Here is a 20433-nt window from a genome sequence, read left to right on the forward strand (position 1 = left end):
CGTTGAGAGTAGCTTTTCTTGGGTTTGGTGTGCCGACAAGAAGCTGCAAATTTAAGCTTAAAGGTCAAACAAACAAAACCCTTAATAAGCCATCCAAACATCCACCATCCTCGATAGGTAATGAAAGGCAAGCCTTGCCGAGAACTAAACCCCACTACTTGCTTATTATAGAAGAATTGAGCACTCTAAACAGATATCAAAGAGTACCATAACAATTGTAAAAAGATACGGTTATCAAAAGGGTCATGGTCATCGTTGTCAAGCTCGCTACACTGTCATTATTTTATAGTTTTGCCTCATGAAATTCACATGAAAATTCTAATATTTCATCCGTTCTAAATTATAACTCAAAACTTTCTTGATTGCTTACAATATATACTCCAAACCTCGGATCGGAATCGGAATCGGACGTCCAAGAATGTAGCCATAGATCGATGTTCCTTTAACCAACTCCCTGGCCAACCGGTGAGATCACGCCTTCACGGGGAAGTGAGGATGGTCTCAAGTTCAAAAAAAAAGAAAAAAGAAAAGAAGATGGTCTCGGAAACAGGGAGGAGAGCCGAGAGCGTCTCCTTCACTGTGCACCTACTGCCACGTGGGGCCCGTGAAACAGCGGTTCCCTCCTCTGAAGACGGCTTCCCACGACTACGCCTCTTGAGTCTTGCCTGTTCCTAGGCGCCAGTAGCCGTCGCCCGTCGAGCGTCGACGTTCCCCGTCTTAATCCGCGGAACTTCAAAGAACCCTACCTAACTTTCAAAAAGTTACTATAGTACTTGTCCCATCGAATATTTACGGTCCGTGCATGGAGTATTAAATATAGACGAAAAGAAAAACTAATTGCACAGTTTAGTGGGAAATTGCGAGATGAACGTTTTGAGCCTAATTAGTCTATATTTAAATACTATTTATCAAATAAAAACGAACGTGTAACCCAAAATCCAAATTTCTCCGACTAAAAAAGGGCTAAACCCATGGCGCTCTCCACCGCTCGCCGGCTCTCCACCACCACCACCACCACCACCACCTCCTCCTCGGCCGCAGCCGCCGCGGCGCCGCCGAAGCTCTCCTCGCTGTTCCGCAACCCGAAGCCTCGACCGCGGCCGGACCCGGGCGTCGAGGCGCCGCGGCGGGGGCCCAGGCCCAGGCCCAGGCCGAGGCAGCCGTGGGAGGAGGAGGCGGGGGCGCTGCTGCGGCGGCTCCGCGAGGGGGGCTACCTCCCGGGGCCCGACCTCTCGGCGGCGCCGCACGCCGCCTCCCCCGACGCCGTCAAGGCCGCCGCCGAGCGGTTCGGGCACGACCACCAGCCCGTCGCCAAGTGAGCCTCACCACCGACCCTCTTGTTGCTCCTGCGCTTATTGTTTCAGTGGGTTTTATAGATTTGAAATCATTGTCACTGAGTGTATCGTTTTACATGCATAGATTTGAAATCATTGGCACTGAATGTATCTCACGAGCTCTATCTAGTGTTTCTTCTAGTATTCCAAGCCAAGACTTGTTGGTTATGAATCAGTGACGAGGATGAGATGAGATTTTAGATTTTGACACGGCATTCCAGCAGTCAATAGGGGTCATGTTGTCATGGAATGTGTGAAGTCTATTAGTTGCAAGTATTGACTTGTTGCTCAGTGTTAGCAGATACTTCAAATCACAAGCAACTAGACTAACATTTAATAAAATGTAGTTAAATAACCTAATCGAAGGAAACCTTTGCTCATTTGTTGTTTTCAGATACTTCCTACATGCTTACAAGTAATGCCCTTGCAATTTGTCTCCTGGAGGATATTTCTTTCACGATCCAGTTAGGTCCAGACCGATGCAAGTAACTGCGATTGAAAGTTAATTTGTCCTGTTCATGTGGATTGCGAAACCAAGGAGAATTTCTCGAAAGGGGCTGTTGATTTGGTTGGCGATGTTAGAATAGCACATTCGCCGTATTGGTTAATTCCACCGTCGTGGGAAGTAGCTTATGTTTTACACTCATAGATTTGAATTCAAAAGCACTGAGTGTATCTCCTGAGTTCTTGTGTTTCTTCTAGTGTGTTGGTTATGCATTGATCATGGGGAAGAGATGAGTTTTTTTTTTTCTTTTCAAATTCCTACACCACATTTAACAATCAACGGGGTTATGTTGTCTTTGAATGTGCTGAGTGGATTAGTTGTAAGTGTCGACTTGTTGCTCTGGATACATCTCTGTTACCATTAGCTGATGCTTCATATTGTTAGTCGCTGAATTCTCACTCTTGGTAGTAGCATAATTCTTACTCTCATCGAGAGAGGATGACACTAGGAGTTGGGACAATTTTTTGGTTTATTTCTCAATGCCATACCAACCCGAGGGGTTGGGGATACATATTTATAGGCTGCTAGCCAGCCAAGCATATGCCAAGATGCTAGTCTAAGATGCTGTCCTAGATGCTAAGATGCTGTCCTCTAGATGCTAGTCTAAGATGCTGTCCTAGATGCTGTCCTCTAGTCTAAGATGTTGTCCTATGCTGTCCTAAAAAACAGACCATGCAGCCACAAAGACCATGTGACCAGCACAGCCCCACAAAGACCTCAACAGCCCCACAAAGACCACAGCAACCAGACTTATCCATCACATATTGCAAGCAACTAGATTAAGCATATAATCCAATGTAATTAAATAGACGAATCAAAAGTGAAATTTGCTCATATGTTGTTTTCAAATACTTCCTACATGCTTCTAGGTAAAGCCCTTGCAATCGTGGTGGCTGACCAGGACTCTGCATCTGTCACTCCCTGCATCGACCGCTTTGTCCTCGCCACCGCGCGCAACATCCTCTACGGTCGGGGCTTCCTCTTCACGGTGCCCTTGCACGCCACCTCCAACCAGGTGCTCGGCCGCCCCATCGGCAAGCACATCTTCGGTGACAAGCTCCCGGCCATGGCAACGACGCGGACGTTGGAGCTGACGTTGATCTCGACCAAGGACCTCAAGGATGTGAACTTGCTGTCCAAGATGGAAGTCTACGCCATGCTGTCGCTCTTGGGCGACCCCCTGTCGCGGAAGCGGGTCCAGGCCGACCGCACCGACGACCGTAACCTGATCTGGAACGCCACGCTCCGCATCCCGGCGACCGGTGCCGGCTCCCTCCACGTGCTCCTCCGCGCCGAGCGCGCCCTGGGCGACAGTGACGTCAGCGAGGTCCACATCCCAATCACCGAGTTCCTCTCTGTGATGCACACCAGGTGTTCGATGCAAGGTCATGGCAGCGACGAGGTAACAACTCTCAGCCTGTGTGCTTTCTCCATGACTGCTGTTGCTATCAAGGGTACACTTTACCATGAGGAGAATACATCTGAGTTGCTAAGGATCCTGATGCTAGTAGAGCATGTGAAACTGCTGTCATTTGGTGCCCTGGGAATGTCAATATTTGGAGTTTTTAAGGACTGGCAAGAGCAGCCATGGCCACCTCCTATGTTAGTGGAGATTTTGGGCAGCCAGGTTGAGGATAGTATCATTGAGCTATGACCAAATCCTTGGCCATCTTTTGAACACTCTGTTTCCTTGATACATAGAGCGAGTTACATGCTCCTATCATGTGACACAAATTTGCAGCAGCTTGGGAATTTAACTGGGTTTTCAATTATATGGGATGTATCAACGGAGACCTCCAGAGGCACCGGTGCGTAGTGGAATCCTAAGCCAGGATAGTAACGTGAAGAGAGGCAGAGGAAGACCGAAGTTGACTTGGGTAGAGGCAATAAAAGGAGACTTGAAAGGATGGAATATACCCAAAGACTTAGCCTTAGATAGGAGTGCTTGGAAAACAGCTATTCACGTGCCTGAACCTTGATTGCTTCTGCTGGGTTTCAACTCTAGCCTACCCCAACTTGTTTGGGACTTAAAGGCTTTGTTGTTGTTGTTGTTGTTGTTGATTTGTATGCGGATTGTGTGGTGCTTCCCTAGTGAGCATGTTAGTGTGGACTACTTGCTTGCTCTGTTGCTCAGTTTGGGATGCACTTGCTGAATTGGTTGCCTGAGTTATTTGTCAATCTTGTTGCTGCCTATAATCAGTTTACTATGATGGCTCTGAATTTGCAAAGAGAAATCACCATGGACTGGTCCAGTTCTGCATGGTACCTGTCATTGTATTGGGATATTCAGATGGAACAAATGCAGAATGAGGATATGATACTTGCTTATGAGAAGCAATGGCAAAATGAGAAGACGGTCTTATGCTTGAAACCGTGGGCACTGTATGGGCATAAGCAGGTCACAGACCAGAAAGTTGAGCTCCAGCCTTGGCCGTCTTTCAGTTGCTATCCAACTAAAGCTTGTGCTAATGCATTGAGTTATATTGAAGTGAGTGCAGATTCCAAGTATCACAAGTGTGAGTGCTGGCTTAATATTCACTCCATATGTGTATTGACTCGTGTAGCAGGCTGTTGGCATTTTTTGTTAGTACTGTTATCTCTAAAGTGGTCTGCACAGCTCCTAGATCTGGATGCAATGAGAAGGTTGTACTTCAGTTTGCATGTTCAGGAACAGAAAGCTCTATATGTGCAGACTTGGAGGCTCGTAAATGTACTGGACTGGTGCCAGATTCACAGCATCAATCTAAATCAGGTTTGCTTCAGTGAAATTCAGCAACTGGTTGGCATTCATTGGAAGGAAATTCGAAATGAACTTCGCGACAATGGGACACCACCTGTGCAACTAAAGAAGGCATCCAGAGGTACTAATCTGCAGCTGTTACCTGTGAATTTTCAGTCATATATATTGGTGTGTGAGGTACTGCCAGTGAAGCCAAAAGTGCTGCTGTATTTTACCTGTAGAACCTGTAGAACAGGTGGCATGCACTCTGTATTTCTCACGCATGACCAACCACTCTTGTTGGAATTGGTTGACACTAAGGAAGATGTTCGAGCTGCTTTGCTACTGATGCCTCTATGGCCATCACCAACTATACCAGAACCATGGCCACCATGTGTTAGTGACATACTCAGTAGCAGTGAGCAAGCAACTCATATACAATGTCAGAGCAGTATGTTTCAGTTTCAGAAATTTCTAGTGTGGTTGCATCAGAAGTTGATTGTCGTGCTCTGGATTAGCATCATCAAGGATTGGCAAGTGATTTTGTGGGATCCATGTGGTGCTAACCTTGACCATCAGACTTGTGGTATTTCTCTTGCAGACCTGCAGCCCATGCTGGTGGTATAAAAATTCCAATAGATGCTGCATTACAGACAGTTCTAATTTTTGGAGCAGTTGGGTTCTTATACCATGTGAGAACATTGGCAGCGAAACAACTTGCTTCTTGAATGCATCCATCCAACAAATACTCCTGCAAGACAATGAAGCCATAGTGCAAGGGTCTCAGTATGGGCAATACCTGTGTTATCTGAAACAACTCAATGATGACTGGTGCCATGGCAGAGTTATTCTCAACATTATGAGTGTGCGAGTTACATGGGATCCCGGTGGTTCGAAGTTTGTTAGAGGTTTTGCTGCAACGGCTTGGGGACAAGCCGTGTTTCAAGGAGGGGAGTATGTCATGATACTAGTAGAGATACCGTGGGCTGGGCCGATCAAGGGACATGGGCTGGACCTGACCGAGAGAAGATAAGGACTGGGCTCCTCAGTATTCCAAGGAGGAAAGCAAGCCAACATAAAAGGACTACCACCATCACCGCAAGGAGTGTCGAAGGACCAGAACTCGAAGAACAGCGGGCTGCGGCTCGAGGCGAGCTTTGCTCGATTCTACCCTTTTCCCTTCTTCCCCGTTCCAAAACTTGTATCCAGATCATTCTAGTAGCTTCTAGACACTTCTATTGTTGCATCTGTACTTCAGTTTTTGGATCGGACTAGTAGGACGGTGACAACATGGTATGTAGGTGTTTCTTTTGTATGAACTTAACAATCTCTATTAGCTAAAGTGAAAGAGAAAGGAAGTCACAGAACTATTGTGTCACCAAATCTGTCTTCTATTGAACATTTGTATCCTGGAAGATGTTCATGTTTCTTCTTCATAAAACTGATTATTACACTTCTTAGTTCCATGTGGTTGAAGCTTTAATTTATTTGTATTGTACAGGATGAATTATTAAGCAAATTATTTATAATACATCTGTATTATATAAACTGCTTCATTGAATCTATGACCCTTTGGATACTGCCAAGTCATGATTCTTGGGGCAAAACAGATCTTGGTAAATAATAAATTCCCATCTTAGATTTGAAAAGTTGCATAAGGATTGAAATTCTGCAATGTGACTGGCCAGGTTTTTGTAGCTGGGTATGGGTTCGTATGAACATAGTATTTTCAATCAGCTAAAGTGAAAAAGAAAGGAAATCTCAAAACTATTGCTTGTCACTAAATATGTGTGGTATTGAATATTTTCTCTATTGCTGGCAGATGGCTGTCAGGGAGTGATTTGAAGAAGGTTGCCTTATTTGGGTGTCCCACTGTTGAGCGAAGAACAGTTTTCGCATCAAAAAGATTAAGAGCCTTCTTCAACCTCCAGGAAGAAAAAGTAAGTTTACATAGTTGCATGGTGGGGTAGTTGGCTTACGTCTTAACACATAATATTTGGAGAGAAAAACAAAAGGTGCTCTTATGCTCAAGGCTAACTTTTTAATCTTGTCCCCATTTCAGATATGCAGCTCTTGTAAACTCAGAAGTTCGTGCAAGTTTGTGAACCAGGAAGTGGCTAGGCATAATAAAGTGATTCTATCAGATACTATGAGAGTTATTTCTTTGTTTGTACTGGATGCTTGCGAGCAGCAACTCCAGGTTACTGCTGAGTTAAAAGCCAGTGTCTGCAAGCTGCTAAAGGACACCATAAATCTTAGCGGTTAATTACTGTACATCCGAGCAGAACTCTGCCAGTTTTCTTGTCCTTCGAGTTCTAATAGAGTTCTGTCAGCATTTATTTGGAGGAAATGGTTGAGTCCCATGTTTGACATTGCAATCGCAATCACTCCCTGTCAAGGTTAGAGTGGTGAGCCCCAGTGATTTTTTTAGCTGATTCTTGTTTTCTTTTGTGCAACTATATGAAGACGAAGTATAGAGGATGTAGAGACATAAGATGCTTGTCGCCCTGTAGCCTTTTCTTATTCATACAATGTAGTACTGTTATTGTTTCCTGCCTCCATCTCATTCAAATTTCATGAATTCAGGTTTAATCAAACAAATAGGAGATACATACAGCAATTTAACCTTGAGCTTTTACTTATTACATGGCACTAAATTGACCATTTTGGTTTGTTTTGGCAGCGCTGTTAAGCTGTGAGATCTCACATCAGTCAGATGGCATCTGGCCTCCGTGTTCCGAGGACGTGAGGAGTGAAAACTGACGACACAGCTAACGTCCAGCAATCTTGGATAAGCATCAGGTCTCATGTTTGCTTGATGCCCCGACAACCTCGCTACATCTGCATTGAATTGCCTAACGATGTATAGGAACCCTGGTCGTTGACGTCGACCTCAAGATGGAACAATTTGATGACATAACTAGTTCATTCCCCTTAGTAGATGATGATCAGCGTGTTTGTCAAGTTGCTTGTCTCTCAAGCATCACATATTTGACAACAATTATTTATCGACGATGATAATTCTTGTTTAACGTTACTTGCTGTTGGAAGTCACCGTGCCTATTTTACTGTTTCGGTGACTTTATACACGACAGAAGAAAAGAAAAAGAATACTGTGTCCTAATATGTGACGTGACTCGTTCTTCATTTTCTTGTATACAGTACAGTTTTTTTTTTTTTTGTTTGTTTGAGAATCTTGTATACAGTATAGCTATTATACTATCAGGAGTACGCAAGTCTTATGACCCCATTTGGAACACAATAGTTTTGTAGAAATCATGCAAGAAATTTTTTGGGGATCAATTTGATTTTACATACTGAAACTTTTTCGCATACCAAGTGGGGCACTGGGGCCTTAACGCTGCCGTGGTGTTGGTATTTTTCAGTATTTGATGTCTACTGTACGGTCCACGGCGTAGAGATCGTAGTATGATGTTTCCTCGTGTTACTAGTACTCTTTTGGTGTCAGGAATCGAAGTGAGTGAGTGATTGGCACGCGCCGGTGCAGAGGCATATTCCCCTGACGAAGCATGGGCCCTTCGCTAAGCCGAAAAAACACAACGAAATATTAATTCGATTGATTTGTTATGGGAGAAAAATACTATTTTAATTAAAAAATCAAGTTAAAAAATACGGATTATAAGAGAAACGAATAGAGCAGGTAGGGATAAGTGTCCTGTTCGCTTGGCTTATAAGTCGTACTTTTTCAACCAATAAATAGTATTTTTTTTTCTCATAACAAATCAACCAACAGTACTTCCAGTCGTGACTTATCAGCTGAGCGAAAAAGCAAACGTCCAGTGTTTCACCGATCAGCAATCACCACCGCGGGCGGGGCCCCAGGTCATCCAGACTCCAGCATCTGTCTGATCTCCACGTGACGTTGTTTACCGACCTGCAGGTAGTACAATAGAATTTTAGCAGGAGTGTTCTGTCACGATCTGTATTAGTTACCTTGACGTTTGCTTGATGTTTGTTTATACTGCCTGTATCTGTAATAAAACTACTCCGTAATACAGTACTAGTGAAAACACTTTTGGTTAGCCGGCAGGCAATGCGTGTGGCTGAGCTGATTAAATTGTTTTTATACGAGTATTTGGGAGCACCGCCGTCGGCGTGCTCCAGCAGCTCCAATTGGCATGGAGCCCCCACCCCGTGTGGTGTCGTGGTAGCAACCGGTCAATATACTAGTAGGAGTAGTAAACGAATCAATGGAAAGTTTGACGCCCTTTCCCAGGCAAATGCACCGTCACTTTCAAGCTTTTCTACCCTCTTTTATATATTTTTCTCCCCGCGTGGATGCTTTCCACACCCCATTCCGCGAGCATGCATGGCCTGGCTCGTTCAGCCTGAAGAAAGAAGAGTGCACGACACCACACTGGTGGTGCTTGCTTGGCGTGGATGCTGGATGAGCGGAGCAGCTCGTTTTCAGACCGGCCAGTTTCTATCCCCAGCTGATGAGGGCGACGCGTCCAGGTCCAACAGGGTATCACTGACCGGAGACTGACTGCCGGTGGTGGTACGCGGACTCCATTCCGTGGGCCGTAACATGAGTACGAGTACAGGTACGGAGGTAGTAGGAAAAAAAAAAAACAATTCAAAATCGATCCCGGAGATCCGTTCACGGAGCTGGCGCCCGTGCAGTGCTCTGGGCTCTGGCTCTTCTGCTACGGTGGCATGCTGTGGCTGCAGCAGCCCTGCCCGTCAGTGCGCTGCGCACTGTCACTGTGGACTCTGGTCGAGGGAGGGCATCTCGCCGCAGGCCGCGCGGCAGCGCCTGCGCCACGGCGCTGGACTGGCGGGGGAGGCCAGTGACATGACCGGCGTGGCGTCACATGATTCCACAACAATGGCCGGCCAGTGGCAGCACGGGCAGGGCCGCAGGGAGGGAGTGCCAGTCGTCTCTCTTGGGCCTCAGCTCTGACTCTCGGTGCTCCAAGCAGTCCTAGCTCTTGGTAGGGCAGGCCACAGCCACAGGACGAGCCGCAGAGGATGAGGATGAGCTCGGAGGACGACGTGGGGCCCTCAGGTTTCCGTGATCACGTGGTGGCAGCACACGCAGCACGTTGGCAGGCAGCAGTGCTCTGCCGCCGCGGCGTCCGCCTGGCTCCGTGCGCCGGCCTGACCGGGACCGGAACCGGAACCGATGGGATGGGGACGGCCCCCGCCGCTCACGTGCATGCTGCCGCTGCGCTGCGAGCCCAGTGACCCACCGGTCCGCACGCCCGTTACCGCGTTTGTCCCCTCCTGGCGTGGCGTCAGTCGTCACCCACCCACCCTGACCCCACCCCCCAGCGTAGCGCGATTGGAGTGGAGTGGCCCAGTGGGTCCCGCGCACGCTGACGAGATACCAACAGCGCCGCTCTGTTCCGCGACAAGGGCACAGTGCGCGTGCGTGCGTAGTACTACGGATCTACTTCTACGGCCCAGCCGAGCCCAAGACCCAGGCCCCCACAGCAGCGCTAGACTGGGCGTACCAAGACCACTCTAGCAGCACTGCCGGGTTCAAGCTCTGCTGTCATTTGGTCGATTTTCACTTCTACTGCTAGTACAAAAAAAGCAGTATTACTAATAGTATTTTTGTGCAGCAAACACTCCTCTCTTTTTTTTTTACACATGTTGTATTAGATGCACTTTTGCTAAGGCACACGTTCGTGCACTGAGTGCCGGAGTCAAGTTCAGAGATTGTTTTCGATCTATTGGGATTATTATAAATACCACCACGACTGACCTTTATGACATTCCACGTTGCGTTGGGCGCGCGTAGAAGAAATCGCCACCCGCGCCGCACACGCCGTTCTAGACGCGAGACCCTGGTAGCCCCCGTTCCCACACGCCCAGACGCTCTCTGCCGTCGCTGCTCGCCGGGACCCGCCCGCCCCCCCACGTGTCGACCGCCAGGGGGGCCTCGTCCTCGCGCTCCGTCCAGCCCCGCGCGCTCGCTTGCTGTTCAGGCATGCGGCCGCCGCTGCCTGCCGCCCTGCCCGCACGCCGAGACGAGATTATATTTCTTGGAGTAAAATAGGACGCTGGGTGACTGATGAGAGAGAGAGAGAGATATTTATAGCAAAAATCTACGTATTTTTATATGGCAAAGAAAAACAGACGAAAATAAAGGCGTGATCCGTAAAAGCGAACGGTGGGCCCGCTCACGTGTCCCCCTCCGTCGTCCATCCCCTCTCGCCCCGCGGTGGGCCAGCTCGGTCGTACTGCTCCCCCACGCCGTGCGGCCCCCTCCGGCCGCCATGTGGGCCCCGCATCCCACTGGCGCCCACGTGCAGCGCGGCTCGACGTGGACCGAGCCGCGCGGCGGAGACACGCTTCGTGGCCTGCCGGGTAGGGCCGTTTCCCCATTCTGCCCCCGGACCCCGCCGCGGAACCGGAGGGCATCGCTTCAGGCGCACGCCTACCGCACGGCCACGCGCGCTGGCACTGGCACTGGCAGTGGTATGCGCGGAGATATGCCGGAAGTCGAGGGGCGTTGTCGTCTGCCTCTCCGGACCGGAGAGCCTTTCAAGGCTCACGCCACTGCTCCCCTCACCCCCAGCCCCAGTCCCACCCCCGTCTCCCTCGGTCGCCTCGCGCGGCGTGTTGCCTTTTCCGTGGGATCTCTTCTCGCCTCACGCTTCCGGCTTCTGCCCCCTCCCTCCCTTGCTCGCTCGCTCCCCAGCTCCTCCGCACCCAGACGAGCACGCGGTCCGGCCGGTCTCCCTCTCCTGTCCCCTCCTCCCTCCTTGAGCCGAGCCGAGCTGAGCGCGGCTCGCGCGGGCGTCGCATGGCGAGTGGTGCCGGCGGGGACGGCCTGGGCGCGGCGGGCGCGGGGGGACGGATGCCCACGTGGAGGGAGCGCGAGAACAACAAGCGCCGGGAGCGCCGTCGCCGCGCGATCGCTGCCAAGATCTTCACGGGCCTCCGCGCGCACGGCGGGTACAAGCTGCCCAAGCACTGCGACAACAACGAGGTGCTCAAGGCGCTCTGCAACGAGGCCGGATGGGTCGTCGAGCCCGACGGCACCACCTACCGCAAGGTAAAGCCGCCGCTGCCGCTGCTCCTTGGTCCTTCCCCCCGGCTCGCCACGCCGGCAGATCTCGTCTCTCCCCGTCGTCCCCGCAGTACTCGAGCCACAGCCCACGCCGATTCGCGACCTCCCCTTCTCGACCCCCCACTCAATCGATCCCGAAGCGGGCGCATCTCAGCGTGCGCCGTGGCCGGGTTGGGTGCCTGCTGTACGGTGGTGTGAACTGTGTGTAGCTAGCTAGCTGTTCATTTTTTCTCCTCCATTTTTTTGGTGGGTGGATGGGTGGGTGTTGCACGTGGACGATGGGCAAAAGGTACGGGATGCCAGCCTGGACCGCGCACGGGTGGTGTGCGGTGGGTGGAGTGATTGACGCGTTCGTGGAGAATCCCCTTCGCGTAGCTGCAAATTCTCCAGGAATTGGAAAGGAGTCTGGCATCCAGTTCTGCTACTGCTCCGACCCAGCAGCGCTCATGTTGGTCCTGCAGCCCTGTTCCGCCCGTCGGATCAGCAGGACGATCTGCTGAGTTTAGTTTCGGTACCGAATTGGTTGATTGGTTGTTGGGGCTGCTCTTGCATTGATATGCACCTAGATAATCAATTCTATGCAAGAACAAGTTGCCATTGCCCGCTCCATTGCTTCAAATTAGTAGCTCACAAGTCATGTCGCTACTCTGGTTGTTGTGTCGTGTATCGTGTGTGGACTGTCCTGAGGCATAATGTTGAGCATCTCTTACTTGCTTGGCACTCGTGTATTAATGCTCTTCCAGCTAAGGAGACTGGAAAATATGATTTGCAGTGTGAGCCTTGCACAAGCTGTTGCACGTGTGATCGTTGACTGAACTGTTTTGGGTACTACTTTATTATAGATAGTATAGATTTGCCATTCTCAACTATATGTTGTTCTGACTTACAGATTAAGAGCTTTTTGGTTCCCATATTACGCAATGGACATAGCTGATGATAACAGATTCATGGATTTCTGCTAGTAGTTCTAGGGGATTGGTTCTGTTGTTAGTTAATCGAATGATTCTAGTGACAATGCAACTAATCGTGTCTTTCTTTTCTCCCACAGGGAAGCAAGCCCATGGAACGCATGGATCATATCGGTTGCTCTGTGTCACCAAGCCCATGTTCATCATACCAAGTCAGTCCACGAGCATCATACAATGCAAGCCCTACTTCCTCCTCATTCCCCAGCGGTGCATCTTCCCCCTTCCTTCCTCCCAACGAAATGGTCAATGGTGGTATCGATGGCAATCCAATCCTACCATGGCTTAAGACATTCTCCAATGGTACTCCGTCAAAGAAACACCCGCTTCTCCCACCACTGTTGATCCACGGTGGCTCAATCAGTGCTCCAGTAACCCCTCCTCTAAGCTCACCATCAGCCCGAACACCTCGGATGAAGACAGACTGGGATGAAGCAACTATCCAGCCTCCATGGCACGGTGCAAACAGCCCCACAATAGTGAACTCCACCCCACCCAGTCCTGGGCGGTCCATTGCTCCTGACCCGGCATGGCTTGCCGGCATCCAAATATCATCGACCAGCCCAAATTCCCCGACCTTCAGCCTCGTGTCCACCAATCCGTTCAGCGTCTTCAAAGAGTCTATCCCGGTCGGCAATTCGTCGTCGAGGATGTGCACGCCAGGGCAGAGCGGCACTTGCTCCCCCGCGATCCCGGGCATGCCCCGGCACTCAGACGTTCACATGATGGATGTGGTCTCCGACGAGTTTGCGTTCGGTAGCAGCACGAACGGCGCTCAGCAGGCTGCTGGGCTGGTGAGGGCGTGGGAAGGCGAGCGGATCCACGAGGACTCGGGGTCAGACGACCTGGAGCTGACGCTGAAGCTCTAGGGCAGGTGGCGGTCGGGCGCTGATGCTGATGCTTAACACCGCTAACACGGGGAATTGCTGCTGTTGTTTTTAGTGTACTTGTTATTGTTTAGTTCCTGATGGAGGCCGATCATGTGGCTCCTGGATAGATTCACTTGTTGTTGTGATGATAATTGTGGTGTTATTTATGCATGGAGAGAGCAGTAGAGGTGAAAGACTGATAGGTTCGGGCAAAATTAGCTCAAAATGTAGCCCGGAGCCGTATTCAGCTAGCTGACAGTCTCAAGTTGGCTGTTGCATAAGCTCCCTGTGCTGTTGTTGTGACAACTGTAAATTAATGTCAGAAAATCATTCAGAAATGATCTGGGAAGGTTTTATAGCCCAGCGGGGGCATTTGTGTTTCTGCCAATGCATGCCACGATTGTTGCACGCACGCACGCACGCGCGCTGACCGCAGTCGGCAGTGAGCACGGGCACAACGCTCGCTGTTTGACCACCGTAGCCTGGTCGCGTGGCGCCGCGCGCTGCTTCTGCTTGCCGTGGTCAGCGGGCGACGGTGCTGGCGATGCGGGCCGCGACGACCCCAGGGATGGCGACAGACGGCGCCGCGTGCCGCGTGGTTGCCAAACAGGGACGCTGGGCACTGCCGCCTGTCGGCCGGCGCCGGGGCGGTGACTCGCAAAGGGGTGCCCGGTCTGCCCCCTCTCCTGCCTGCCTGCCTGACTATTCCCGCTGGTGCGCCGTCGGCCCGTCGCTGCCTGGAGTAACTGAACCGATGGTACCGGGTCAGCGACTGTGTGATGGCGGCTCTCCCCGCGGTCGGCAATCGCCCCCCGTCCTGACGCCATCCCCGTTTCCCCGGACTTCCTGCTCTCGTGCGGCCGGACCCGGACGAGGGACGACGCGTTCAAGGCCACCACCAGTCCACCACACACGCTCGCTCGCTGCCGTTGCCGTCTCGAGGACCAAGTGGTGTCCTGTCGCGGGATGAGCTGAGCTGATTGTGACACTTACGTGCCACTGCTGCTGGCGGATAAAGGTAAACGATCGGACCACGCGCTGTTACACACCACACCACGGATTGTTTGACCCGATCAAATGCACGTCGTGATAGCTAGCTCTAGCTGCCCTGGTCACCAACCCCTGGTCCGGAGGCACACAGAGAAGGAGAGTTGGTTGCCAAACTTGCGCGGGAATTCAGCCGGCCGTGTGCGAGTGAGCAAGCCTGCTTTGCTCTTGGCTAGACAGGTGAGAGCGACGTGCACGCGTGGCTAGACCCTTCTTTTTTTTGTTATTGAAAAGAAAAGATTCTGGTCCAGACTTGCGGTGCACTACGAGCATCAGGGAAACCCGTAGGCTTGCACGGTAGTTACTCTGGCTGGCCAAAGCACAGCACGTTATTCCAGTGACGACACGTCAGAATCAGAAGGGATCTGTCAGTCTCACTGAAGAGGCTAGGACAGTGAAACTTCAGGCTGAATGAAACTCTCAAAATGTTTGGCCTTGGGATGAGCTCAGTTTGGTGAGAAAAACGGTAGTACACTGCGCGAATCCTGCTGCAGTAAACAATTCGTGTATATCCCCTGTTAGTTCGGTTGGTATCTTTTTGGGCACACGATACAGGCAGACAGACAGAGAGTTGGTGGTTGGTGGTCAGTCCGAGAAGATTTCGTGCGTGTTAGCAGGCCTGCACCGCCATTCTCCGATTAAATACTAGAACTAGTTTACTAGTAGTAATACAATTATTATACAGTGCTGAAATAAAAAGGGCTAAGGATGCCGGCGAGGTAGGGGAGGAGATGTCAGGGAGAGGGAGCGCCGCCGGGGCCATGGAAGAAGGGCAGGCGGGGTATCAGAGCTCGGAAGATGGAAGCCCTGCTGGCAGTGGCAGTGGCAGCAACAGATGCAACGACGACATGATCTCCGTGCAGTTCATGCAGAAGGTACGGCCGGCCACAAATTCATTCGACTAGCTGCCACGAGGTCTTAACCATCGCTCCTGCTCGTGATGCTCGAACTATATACAGTCCAACATACGTGCTGGAATGTACTAGGCCAATGCAAGATTACTGCTTTCAGTGTTCAGTACCATCACTCCATCAGTAATGTCATGCATTTGCTGTTGTTTGATACTTTGATTGACGCAAATTAACCCGCACTGCACTGCATGGACGCGTACGTGGAATAATGAACGAATGAATGAACTGATGAAATTAAAGCAGATTTTCGCGGAGGTGCTGGGGACCTACTTCATGATCTTCGCGGGCTGCGGCTCCGTGGTGGTGAACCTGAGCACCAACGGCACGGTGACGTTCCCGGGCATCTGCGCCGTGTGGGGCCTGGTCGTCATGGTGCTGGTCTACTCCGTCGGCCACATCTCCGGCGCGCACTTCAACCCCGCCGTCACCGTCGCCTTCGCCACGTGTGGACGCTTCCCCTGGAAGCAGGTCAGTCCATCAGAGGCTACGCTACGTAGCGGCATCTTATCGATCGGCGATCTGAAATTCTGAATGGAACCACTGCACCAGTTTCGAACTAGCACAAACAAATCCGGCGTCCTTATAATCTGCTTCTGCGTGCACGCATGATGCACGCACAATGCAGGTGCCGTCGTACGCGGTGGCCCAGGTGCTGGGGTCCACGCTGGCCAGCCTGACGCTGCGCGTGGTGTTCGGCGGCGCCACGGCGCACGACCACTTCTTCGGGACGGCACCGTCGGGGACGGACGCGCAGGCGGTGGTGCTCGAGTTCGTCATCTCCTTCTACCTCATGTTCGTCGTCTCCGGCGTCGCCACCGACAACAGAGCGGTAACCAATAATTAACTATCGCCGATCAGTTCCATGCATTCTTCTAGCTAGGCAAGCTCGCTGGGCACTGGGCAGGGTGTGAAGCAGCTGACGGCTTGGCGCTTTGACGCAGATCGGAGAACTCGCTGGGCTCGCCGTCGGCGCCACCGTCCTGCTCAACGTGCTCTTCGCCGGGTACGCACACAGCGCAGCCGCGAGATTGCCTCCAAATTCATTTAACTGGGCCCATGTTCTTATTTGACTTTTCCGATTTGGCCCACAGGCCCATCACAGGGGCATCAATGAACCCGGCGCGGACCTTGGGCCCGGCGATCGTGGCAGGCCGGTACAGAAGCATCTGGGTCTACATGGTTGGGCCGATGTGCGGGACGGTGACGGGCGCGTGGGCCTACAACCTGGTCCGCTTCACCGACAAGCCGCTGCGCGAGATCACCAAGAGCGGCTCATTCCTCAGGGCCGCGGGCCGCACCAGCTAACAGACACCTCGCTGGACGCTAGCTGGCTATTATTATGTTTCCAACGAGTCTGCTGCTGCTACAGGTACCCAACTAGCTACGAACTATGTGGTTGGTCTTTGTTGTACTCTTAATATTTTAATCCACTTTCCCAATTTCTTGTGAGCGAAAAGGTATCCATAACTCATACATTTTGGTTAATTTGTTAGCTTAAATTGTAATGTGAGGGTAAACCTCAATTGATTAGATTTTTTTTGTGATGAAACATCTCCCGGGTCCTAGGTTTAGCACGGGCACTCAACTCTCTCCTAGATTTATTCAAGGAGTAAACAATGCTATTCATTTAACGGAAAATGACGCTAATCTTGAGACCTAATAACTCAATCCCTCGAAAGTCATGTCACCATTGACAAACAAAAAGTGACGAGCGGACCACGTTGAAAACCGTGGCTATTTTCAAGTGGAAAGTAACATGCTTTTTTCCATTACTCGTCACTTTTAGGGTCATCTACTTGGAATGCAAGAATTTCACAAGATCTTTATAGAAATTTTATAGGAATCAGTTTAATTTCAAAGAAAAAATACAGAAACGGAGAAAAAATCCCGTGTTCCAGACAGACCCTAATGCTAGCAAGGTCTTGGGTGACTATATATATATATATATATATATATATATATATATATATATATATATATATATATATATATACAGTGACAGCCGACAGGCTTTGATTGTCTCCCGCGTCACTAGTGTTTGCACCTCTGACTTGTCATTAGTGATTTGTCTGGCTTGATAACAAATTAATTAGCTCGGCACGGCACTAGTGAGCTGGTACAGAGATGGGGTCCACCTAGTATACCTAGGAATCTAGAGAATCTCAAGAATCTATGCGTCCACGCTAGCGAGAGAACTTTGTGACAGCGATTGCCATTATTCTTTGCACCTTCAGTTAATTTATTAGCATATTCTTAGAGGCTGATTGACAAGCAGAGCTTCGAAAACAAAAAAAAAAAAATCTGTAAACTGATAGTTATACTGTAGAGATTCTTATATTGTAGTGGAACTGCTTAGTTGAGTCATTGTGTCATTATTTAAAAGATTATTAATTAAACACATATATGTTTAAACCAATTTATATTATCTAAAATTTTTTAAATCCTGCATACAATCTTTGAGTTAGAGCGTTTCCAAATAGGTCATCATCATGTATTGTTTACGTACGCCATCCATCCCTGAAAAAAAAATCAATTTATAGAGTTTGCTTAAGTCATTTTTTATATTTAACCGAATTTATAGAAAAGAACATAAATATTTATGACATAAAATGAGCACGTTATAAAAAACTATTTTATATTGTATTTAATGTTATTAATTTAGTTTCATAAATTTTAGCGCTCTTTTCTATAAATTTGATAAAGCTGTTGGAATGTAATATGGCGTGTGGGCCTGCCTGGCCTCCCACAATGCCTATATATGTAAACGCTGATCATTCACAGTAATGCATTGAGTATTCCCTAATCCTACTCTTTCATGGTATCATGAGACGGTTCGTTTCTCGCTTCCGCAAACCCTAACTCGCGCCGCCGCCGGTTCACCGGCCGCTCGCCGCCGTCGCAGAGTATCCACCACTCACCGGCCCTCCTCTCCTACCCCTCGCGCTGCGGATGCGCGGCCCTCAGCGCCTGCGCGACGCGCCCCTCCACGCCGCTGCAGAGTCTTCCTCGCCGGCTTCCCATGCCCAATCGCTGGCCACGTGCCCGATCCGCACGCCAGGCTCGAGCGCGTGATCGCGTTGCCTCGTCATCGCGTGGCCGAGCTCGATCTCAACCGTGACCGCCGCTCCCATCGACCCCACCGATCTGATGGCCGAAACCGACGCCGAACGCCAGGCTCGCGAGGAGCGCGCTCCGCAAGGCGGAGGCCGATCGCGTTGCGGCCCTCGACGCGTACGAGGCCAAGTATGCCGCCGTCCACATCGCGGCCATCGCCGTCCTCAACATCAAGGTCCTCGTGCCCCTGGTCTTGGATCGCGCCGCCGACAACTATAACCGGTGGCGGTCCATGTTCCTCATTGTCCTGGGCAAGTATGCCCTAACGGACCACGTCCTCTCCGATGTCATCAACGCCGATCGACCGGCGTGGGTGCAGATGAACTGCACCGTGCTCACTTGGATCTACTGCACCATCCACGCCGATCTCCAGCAGTCGACGATGAACCGCAAGCCGAACGCGCGCGGCGCGTGGATCTACCTCGAGAACGAGTTCCTCGGCCAGCGCGAATCGCGCGCCCTACTGCTCTCGGCAGGAGTTCCGCACTGGCGAAACAGGGGTCGGCCTCCATCACCGACTTCTGCCGTCGTCTTGAAACGATGGCGGCAACCCTCAGCGACTTCGGCGATCCGATCGGGGATCGACCTTGGTCCTCACTCTCCTTCGTGGGCTCAATGGCAAGTTCCGGCCCATGGTCTCCAACCTCAAGATGCGGCAACCCTTCCCCACCTTCGAGGAGGCTCGCACGCTCCTCCTGCTCGAGGAGATCGACATCGACGACTGTTGCTGCAAGCGACGCTGCCGGGGCATCGGACCCGCCGGCATCCTCTGCGACAACCACGCTCGTCACTGCCCCGTGCCCTCCTGCTGGGCGCTCCTACGCAGGCCAGGGCGAGGGCGGCCATGCCGGCCATGGCCAGGGTGGCTATGCCAGCCCTAGCCAGGGCAGCCAGGGACAAGGCAGCCAGGACGAGCACGTTGGCCAGGGCAGCTCACAGCACACTGACCATCGCCGCGGTGGCCACGGCCGCAACCAGCAGCAGTAGGTCTCCAACACTGGAGGCGGCTCTCGCTGCCCGGCACCATTCTATAACCCATGGACGGGCACCGTGCAGCTCTGGCCGTGTTCATCGGGCGGTCTGGGGACGTTGTTTTGACCTCCATCGGCTGCCTTCACTGCTGTTCCTTAGCCGCAACAGCAGTACATACAACAGCCGTACGTGCAGCAGCCGTACACCCTCGGACCTCCTCTAGGGTTCGGCTATGGAGGACCATCGCCGCCACAGCAGCAGCAGCAGTGGACGCCCATGCAGGGCGCGTCCTGGGACCCGTCCGCCCTCGTCAGCAACTTCAACACCATGACGCTGACGCCCCCTTCATCGGCCTGAGTGGTACATTGACTCCGGCGCCGGTGCCCATATGGTCAACAACGCTGGTATTCTTTCTACCTTTCACCATCCTTCGTCATCTAGTCCTTCATCTATCATTGTTGGTAACGGAGCTTCGCTTCCCGTTACATCTATTGGGTCACACTCATTCTCCACCACACGACGTCCTCTTGTTCTTTCTGATGTTTTAGTGTCACCAAACATTATTAAGAATTTGATTTCCGTACGTCGTTTCACCACTGATAATAATTGTTCCATTGAGTTTGACCCGTTTGGCCTCTCTATGAAGGACCTTCAGACACAGAGCGTGATCGCCAGGTGCAATAGCACGGGTGACCTCTACCCGTTCTTCCCAGCACCATCCAGCACTCCCACTACCCTCGCTGCCACCGCGTCATCCACCTCACTCTAGCATCGTCGCCTTGGTCATCTCGGACATGCGGCTCTTTCCAAGCTTATTAGTTCCAATGCTATTTCATGTAATAAGCAGCCATATTGATCATGTTTGTCATGCCTGTCAGCTAGGTCACCATGTGCGCCTACCTTTTAGTGTGTCACACTCTCGCGCTGCACATCCTTTCGATTTAATACATTGTGA

The 20433-nt window shown here is 51.1% G+C and overlaps 3 protein-coding genes across 7 annotated transcripts; all 3 read left to right on the forward strand.

Moving 5' to 3' along the window:
• The first annotated feature begins 961 nt into the window (after window positions 1-961).
• On the forward strand, window positions 962-7677 carry LOC136449421 (uncharacterized). Of its 4 annotated transcripts, none has more exons than XM_066449448.1 (4): window positions 962-1315; window positions 6381-6498; window positions 6621-6966; window positions 7242-7677. In XM_066449448.1, the coding sequence occupies exons 1-3, from the start codon at window positions 972-974 to the stop codon at window positions 6822-6824; spliced, it is 666 nt and encodes a 221-aa protein (XP_066305545.1). In that variant the 5' UTR covers window positions 962-971; the 3' UTR covers window positions 6825-6966; window positions 7242-7677. The 4 variants fall into 4 exon arrangements, with proteins under 4 accessions (XP_066305545.1, XP_066305546.1, XP_066305544.1 ...); XM_066449449.1 differs by having other exon boundaries at window positions 6621-6957; XM_066449447.1 differs by lacking the exons at window positions 962-1315; window positions 7242-7677 and adding an exon at window positions 2715-5708 and having other exon boundaries at window positions 6621-6641.
• A 3423-nt stretch (window positions 7678-11100) lies between these two features.
• Window positions 11101-13796, forward strand: LOC136449422 (protein BZR1 homolog 2-like). The gene is made up of 2 exons (XM_066449450.1): window positions 11101-11585; window positions 12649-13796. Exons 1-2 carry the CDS (start codon window positions 11334-11336, stop codon window positions 13432-13434), a joined length of 1038 nt encoding a protein of 345 aa, XP_066305547.1. The 5' UTR covers window positions 11101-11333; the 3' UTR covers window positions 13435-13796.
• Window positions 13797-15179: 1383 nt separating this feature from the next.
• LOC136451417 (aquaporin NIP1-2-like) lies at window positions 15180-16832 on the forward strand. Of its 2 annotated transcripts, XM_066452119.1 has the most exons (5): window positions 15180-15356; window positions 15636-15860; window positions 16018-16221; window positions 16334-16395; window positions 16484-16823. In XM_066452119.1, exons 1-5 carry the CDS (start codon window positions 15213-15215, stop codon window positions 16695-16697), a joined length of 849 nt encoding a protein of 282 aa, XP_066308216.1. In that variant the 5' UTR covers window positions 15180-15212; the 3' UTR covers window positions 16698-16823. The 2 variants fall into 2 exon arrangements, with proteins under 2 accessions (XP_066308216.1, XP_066308215.1); XM_066452118.1 differs by lacking the exon at window positions 16334-16395 and having other exon boundaries at window positions 16484-16832.
• Window positions 16833-20433: the final 3601 nt, after the last annotated feature.

Source organism: Miscanthus floridulus, chromosome 5 (genome assembly GCF_019320115.1).
Source record: "Miscanthus floridulus cultivar M001 chromosome 5, ASM1932011v1, whole genome shotgun sequence".
In the NCBI taxonomy this organism is placed as follows: Eukaryota; Viridiplantae; Streptophyta; class Magnoliopsida; order Poales; family Poaceae; genus Miscanthus; species Miscanthus floridulus.

Bases quoted from the DNA above. Each gene is read 5' to 3' on its own strand.
- LOC136449421 (XM_066449447.1), top strand. From the start codon at position 3,980: ATGCACTTGCTGAATTGGTTGCCTGAGTTATTTGTCAATCTTGTTGCT.
- LOC136449422 (XM_066449450.1), top strand. From the start codon at position 11,334: ATGGCGAGTGGTGCCGGCGGGGACGGCCTGGGCGCGGCGGGCGCGGGG. The intron at 11,586-12,648 runs GTAAAGCCGCCG...TTTCTCCCACAG, and splicing joins ACGGCACCACCTACCGCAAG to GGAAGCAAGCCCATGGAACG.
- LOC136451417 (XM_066452118.1), top strand. From the start codon at position 15,213: ATGTCAGGGAGAGGGAGCGCCGCCGGGGCCATGGAAGAAGGGCAGGCG. The intron at 15,357-15,635 runs GTACGGCCGGCC...AAATTAAAGCAG, and splicing joins CCGTGCAGTTCATGCAGAAG to ATTTTCGCGGAGGTGCTGGG. The intron at 15,861-16,017 runs GTCAGTCCATCA...CGCACAATGCAG, and splicing joins GACGCTTCCCCTGGAAGCAG to GTGCCGTCGTACGCGGTGGC.